Below are 6932 nucleotides of genomic sequence, written 5' to 3' on the forward strand. Positions count from 1 at the left end.
AAGAATCTTACTTTAAGTTTAAAAAAAGTGTTTATAATTTTTTTTTTTAAATTAATTTCCTTGGCTTGCTTAGCCATGCCAAGGCAATCTCCTTCTCTTTTCCTTTCCGTGTGTGTGTGTGTGTGTGTGTGTGTGTGTCATGGGGGGAGGGGGGGTATGGGTAGGTAGTGACTGAATCTCATAAAAGGGTTTCCTAATATGGGCTGTCTCTCACAGAGCCCCACCTTCCAGTTTCAAGTAGGTGGGGTTACACTCTCTCTCGACCAGTAATGACACGCCATGGGCTTACTTCCTGGGCTTACTTCCTCATTAATTGGCTGAAACCAGTTCATACAGGAACCGCCGGTGATAAATGTGTGAGTTCTGAGAAATCATTCATTTCTTCCTTCAGCCTGGCTGAGGGACATTACAGGGAGTGTGAGTGAGGATGGCTCCCTGTGTGAGCATGCCTTCAGGACAAGCTTTTTTTTTTTCTTTCTATTTGTGTGCGTCTCTCTGCGTGTTTCTTTTTTTTCCCCTCTCCGTAATTTTTAAAAAGTGCTTAGGTTATGTAGTTCCCAGAACAAGCTGTACTTTTACAGTTTTTTTCCCCATCTCTTATTTGAGTTTCTGTCTTTTGGGATAAACTCCGTAACAGCTCGGTCTCTATCTCCCTCTGTCTGCGAGCGGAGAGAGAAAGGAGAGGCAGGGTAAAGGAAACTCACTGACCTCTCGAGTCGGTAAGTGAAATTTATGTGACCTCTCTCTCTCTCTCCCCCCTCCCTTTCTTTCCTTCTTTCTTTCTCCCCCTCCTGTACCGTCCCCTCCTCCTTTTCTTCTTTTCTGTCACAGAGCTCTTCCCCTGTTTGGCGCCTCTCTACAGAAGCCTTTCAGGGAGTACCTTGAGGCCCAGAGGGCAAAATTACAACACCGGACAGGACGGGCAGGCGGCTCGCAGGAGAGGCCACCCCAATCGTAAGTCCCATCACTCATACAGAGTTTCTCTTAAATTTACCTCATTCACAGACGTGGCTTTTGTATTTTTGTATATTTGCCCTCCGTTCCTCCTTTTAATTTATTACACGCACCCTTATTTCTTTTTTGTTCCACATCCTAATTACCTCCAAGTCCAAATTATCGTTTGGAGACTGGTTTTATTCTACCGTGTGATTCCAGTGAGGTGTTATTGTTTGCATGTGGCAGACCGTAGTGTCAGGGGCTCCGCGTGGGCCGTGCGGTGGTTGGTCGCGGGGGCCTGTTCGGGGTCTGGCTGAGGAGGGATGCTGAGTCATACTCCGAGCTCTTTGAGTGAACCGGACACTCCCCCGCGTCACACTAACTCCCCCCTCTCGGCAGCCGAACCCTGTTGAACCCAGCGCAGCCGGAGACGGGAGGGGCCCCTGGGAGTAAAAGAAGGAGGAGGGTGGGGGGGGGACGTAAGGAAGAGAAGCGGGAGAGGGGGGGTTGAGGCTGTACTCTCGATTCCTGCCACTGATCCCTCACAAGTGCGCACGGAAACAAAGAGCTACACCTTCTTTTTTTTACCTTCATCTGCCCGTGTGCGATTCGTTTTCGTTTTATCTAAAACGCTTTTCCAGCTCGTGTGTGCATGCGTGTGTACGTGTGGGAGGAGGAAATGAAAGAGAGAGAGAGATGAAGTTGCACAATGAGAGATTACGGATGTTTCTGGAACAATGTTCCCTTTTTCTGGTAACTTGAACCTCCTGCAGTTACTTAAGGAAAGCTGTGGGCTTGTTCAACCGGCAGGAAGAGACGATGCCACTGTGCGCGTCACTAATGTGAATCTTGTTGTAAAGGAACGGAGAGATTGGAAGGAAATGCACATGGAAATGAGCGATTTCTTAACCTGAGATGTTTCTGATGAGTTAATGCAGTAAAGATGCATAATTGACTGTTTTTTCCCCCTCTCTCTCTCCTTACAGGTTTCTGAAGGTGGGGATCAGTGTGGTTTGCTTCTCATCTGATGCATCTTGAACTTGTGGCATCTAACAGCAAACACAGAGCTAAACTAAATCAAGAAACCCCAAATTTAAATAGCTTCCTCGTTCTGATGAGAGTTAGCGCTAGAATAGGTTTATTTTTCTGAATTTTTATTTAGGGTTTTAGTGTATCGTGGTTATCGGTTAACATTTTTACTTTTTAATGTGCTTGGTTAGCTGGCGGATTGAGCTGAGATACTCATGTTCTCAGCTCTGTGTCTTGCAGAGGTTATCTGATCCCATTGGTGGGGATGTTAAGGTGCGCCGTGGCTTATGTTGTGTGTGGTCTATTACACTTAAGGGACCAACTGCATTAATTTAGCTTTAAAATTAGTTTAATTTAAAATTTTTGCTTTGAATCGCTGCATATTTCAGTGTATAGTGGTTGTCTAAAACTAGATTCGAAAATCGATTAAATTAAGGCATAACAGGAAGTGAATGTAAAGTAATGCAACCAACTCTTAAAGTCATTAAAAGATATTACGCATATTGACTGGTGCTTGTATTGCATTACTGTTTCTGAGCTAAGATCATCTGGTCTTCTAAAAGCTTGGTGAATCATAATGTTCCTTTCGTCTAGAGTTATTGTTTTGTTTCCAGAGATCCATAGAGGAGAGGGAGAAGGAGTGTGTGTGTGTGTGTGTGACTCACTACAGGGCCACTCCACCAGATGCAATAACGCATTGAATCAGATTAAGAAGCGCGTTTGTGTTCAGGCACATATGTGCGTGGGTGGCTGCCACGTTTCGCGCGTATAGCTTATCGCACGTATTCTATACATCAGAAGAGCATCCGGTCACGCTGGAGGACTGTATGATGCTCGCTGCTGTGAGAGATGCTCGATTGGATTTGACTAACGGATTGTCTGGCAGTTGGAAAGGTAATTATCTTCCTTCTTTTATAGTTTGAATAGTTTCATTTACATGCGGATATCTAGCTTTGAAACTAACGCAGTGGTGGTTTCCCCAAACCGCACATTTTGGGTGTCTCCCTAATCTAACACACCTGATTAAACTCATCCGTTCACTATTTTAGAGGCTCTATGTCCTGAAATGGGTGTGTCGCATCTGAAATGTGCGGTGTTGGGGGCCACAGGGATCAGATGAAGAACCGCACTGGTGGCATAGCCTAACATCAGGCGGCGAACGTCTTGTCCATTGCTTATTTTTACGTCTTTTTTTTCCTTTTAATTGCTTGTGAAATGTTTTTTCGGTGCCTTTTTGTAACGCTGCCCTGGTATGTGAGTCTGGAAGCTGCAGGCGTGTAAAAAAATGGAACAGTGTGGAGTTTCTGTTGCCGTTACCTTAAATGAACCCTCCGCTGAACTCAATGCACTGCGCGCTGCTGGCGTAGAGGATGAGGGAGTGTTGCCAGATCTCGTGAGAAAAGGAAGCGAACTCAATGACTCGAGTTAACTGATTTACTAACAAAATAATGTTTTATTTAAGTATATATTTGTGCAAAATTAAATAGGCTATTAATATATACAAATTGTTATCTAAATCAATAAACAAATGGAAATGTTTGCACTTTTAACTAATCAAAATATAAATTAAAAAACAGACCAAAGAATAAGAAAATACATGCATATGATAATTTGTATTAAAAAAATATTTTAAAAAAATATTTGTTGAATTCTACAGTCAATTCTAACTTTGAAATCCTAAACACACGTGTGTTTTCTAGAAATAAACCAAAAAGCGCAACGCGCCATTGCCCGTATTTCGAAGCGTCTTTGTGAAAAGTGGCTTATAATAGGCGGATATGGCAACACTGCTGGTGGAGAGGGAGCGAGAGAAGGGTAGCGCGCGAGAGAGGATGTGTCTCAAAATCCAGCGAGACAGTCTTTCGGACGTTCGAGCTTGATGCCCTCAGAACGCTGTCTTGTTAGGCGCCTCGCTATGATTCGAAACACAGTCAGGGTGAGACAGAAAGGAGAAGCTGCATTCGATTATCTCACACAACATCCGCTAAATGTGGGGAAAAGCTTTCGGTTCTTAAATAACGGGATTTAAATCATTACATTGTTAGAATTAGTGACCACGCCTCTCTTTCAGCCCCACCCTCTCGTCTCATCATTGGTAAGTGAGTTAATTTTTCATTATGTGTCTTTATTGGTGTGGACAAGTCTCTCCCAGTGTGTCAGATAGCTTATCAGACTGGTGTTGGCTGTTACATTCGCCCGGCGACAACAGTCTGTAGGCTGTCTGACATTTTGGGCTTTTTCATCACCTCTGGAAAACATTCTATTTGTAATCGCTGTCGATGTTTTTGTTATTTTTTGTTAATTTGTATAACTATTTTTTTTTCTTTTTTGCATTACTGAACAATGTTTGTTTTTTCCTGATATTGGTATCTCATTTAGTGGGGTCTTTACATATGATGTCGAAATATTTCCAATGTTTGTGTTTACAGAGAGCTTTATTGACGTGTTTTTGCTTGTTCTAGACGTACGTGTGTGTCTCTCCGTAGCCCTTCTCTTTAAAGGGCGTGTGTGTGTGCGCGTGCGCGCGCTCGGCACTTGGTTTTGTCCACTTGAATTTCTTGAGAATCCAAAAAGAACACACCTTATTGCAACACACTCAGTTATGATAGATCTTTGCCCACCCCTTTCATTTGCACTTTAGAGTTTTCCCCTCTGTTCAGTCGTTATCTAACATGTGCAACTGGTATTTATTAAATTAAAAAGATGTTCATTCAGCAATCCCCCCATTGTTTTCACCATTGTAAAAACCACAGGGTGATCTACTTGGCTTCCACAGTCGAGTCGTATCATTTCCTCTTTAACTGTTCAGAACATCCTGTACTTTTTAGGGAACCCCCTCTGCTATTCATGTTTGACTATGTATGTCCTGTGTGTGAATCAATAAAGTTTAAAAGAACTAAATGTCAGTCTGTGTCCTGGTTTTTGTGATTTGGGTTAATGAGTTTTATATAGGCCTATTTTTGTTATTTGAGCTCAGCTTTATTAGGCTATATATTGTTCACACATCGAAGTTGTTGAAATGCACAGCAATACAACATTAGTTTTTAAAATTGTAATCAAATTTAAAATTTAAAGTTAAGATAAGCTACATTTCTTTAAGTAAAAATAAATTAAAATCAGTAAAAAAAACAATAATGGGCTATAAAATATATGTAAATATTATGACTGAATTTTTTTTTAGGCCTATATAGCCTAAAACGCTTAGCAAAGTGACAACTGCAGTAAGAAATTGCGCAAATGTCATTCATAAGAAGCATCAATGAAAAACGGCTCAGAAAATATGTGAACTGTATAATATATTTACATTTTCATCCTGTGCCAGAATGAACTAGTTAAGTCACTCTTCCTTCAGTGATGTGATAAACTCAGTCACGCGCACTACAGTTACGGCCTTTGCTTGAGGGTTCGCCATTATGCAAATCGCTCATTCAAACAGGTTTTAGTATTCAAATAAGGCTTGACATGTTCAGTTGTAGTTTTTAACAACCCTCCTCCTCCTCCTCCTCCTCCTCGCCACTCTTTTTAGGTTGCACAATAAGGTGTTCTTGTTTGGCATGTGACCAACACAACACCACACTTTTGAGGGATAAGTTAGATTTCCAAACGTGCACGAACAGTGTGCACTACCTCTAGAAACCAGTAGGGGACACACGCGAACATTTTTAATATTTTAAAAATACATTTACAAAAACATTTTCAAATAAAAAAGGGACACATTATAAGTATTATAAAAGTAATATAAAACATTTGCATTTTCGCATAGTGTTCTCACACTTTGTGTTTTGTGACAAGAAGCTACATGTTAATGATCATTTGACACATTTTTGAAGATTCTGGGTGAAGAAAAACCCATCACAGTTGTCAAAAGCAAGTGTATTCATAACTAAAAGTCTGATGTCGAGGTGAATCAGGGGATTTAACTGTCACATGAATCAATGATGTGCTGTCACCGAACAGGAGAACACTGGCACACCCAGGTTGAGTCAGAAGAACCAGGTGTAAATGTTACCCTATACCTGACGCAGATCTAGGTATCTTTACCCAGGAAAACTCTCACATATGCATGAGCTTTGCATATCTGCACGTCACAGAAACCCACAGGTATGTATCATTAAAACTAGCAGAAAAATTGAGAGTTTGATAACTCTTAGCTTCCTTCATTTCTCTCATTCTAAATTGCCACATGTTTGGGGGAAACATTGTACAATCTGTGTCTACAATCTACAACAGGAGGCCTGTTTTTAAAACAAACGATACATCTTAAAATAGCTTCATTGTAGTTCATATAGTCAGCATACATTGTGATACACATTGTTTTGGTGTCAGGTTGTACTATGAATGAAAATTGTGTACTATGACCTCTTTTTGAAAAAATACAACTTTGGAAAGTCCCTGTAACTGTAATTTGCATAGTGATTTTTTTTGTTCTGCTTGAAGCATATGTGACACAAAGTGCCCATTGTGATCCATTCATGTGGTTTTATAAAGTAGGGAACAGAGAATTGTGGTTACCCAGCATTTTGTAACAATGTATAGTGTGTGAGCTCGCATCTTTCTTCTGAATATGCCTTTTGGCAAGCTTGCTGACTTTTGAACATTTTAAAGTAAAGGATATAGGATAAAAGGTTTGAAAAGAATTACCCCCCCCATTCAACATAATTACCCTTCACGATCACAAATAATCCAGTAGTGGCAAAAGGATTGAACATTTCTTCCACATTTATCACTGATCTCAAAATCCAAACAGAAGAAGCCTATCTATTCTACAAAAATCTGATCAAGCAAAACAAAATGCACGTGTCTCCTAACCCACATTATATTCATAATATTATTATCTGAAGATGATCACACATTCTATGTTAGGCTACTGAAATGCCCTATTGGTTGAATAGGCTACTATACAAAATACCTTGAATGCATGTATTATATGCTATTCAAATCTGCAGTAGCCTACTATACTTATATAT

General features: G+C 40.6%; 1 protein-coding gene across 2 annotated transcripts in view; it reads left to right on the forward strand.

Annotated features, from left to right (window-relative positions):
- LOC306991278 (uncharacterized protein) overlaps nt 1-3526 on the forward strand; it is a 54159-nt gene extending 50633 nt beyond the window's left edge. The window contains exons 9-10 of one of the 2 annotated variants that reach the window (XM_079598998.1): nt 832-954; nt 1183-1349. In XM_079598998.1, the coding sequence (XP_079455124.1) occupies nt 832-954; nt 1183-1253 (194 nt within the window). In that variant the 3' untranslated portion in view covers nt 1254-1349. Of the gene's footprint in view, nt 1-831; nt 955-1182; nt 1350-1922 lie in introns of those variants that run through there. The other variant, XM_079599000.1, reaches the window with a different exon arrangement.
- Nucleotides 3527-6932: the final 3406 nt, after the last annotated feature.

The sequence above is a fragment of the Phoxinus phoxinus genome (assembly GCF_949152265.1).
Source record: "Phoxinus phoxinus genome assembly, chromosome: 23".
NCBI classification, from domain to species: domain Eukaryota; kingdom Metazoa; phylum Chordata; class Actinopteri; order Cypriniformes; family Leuciscidae; genus Phoxinus; species Phoxinus phoxinus.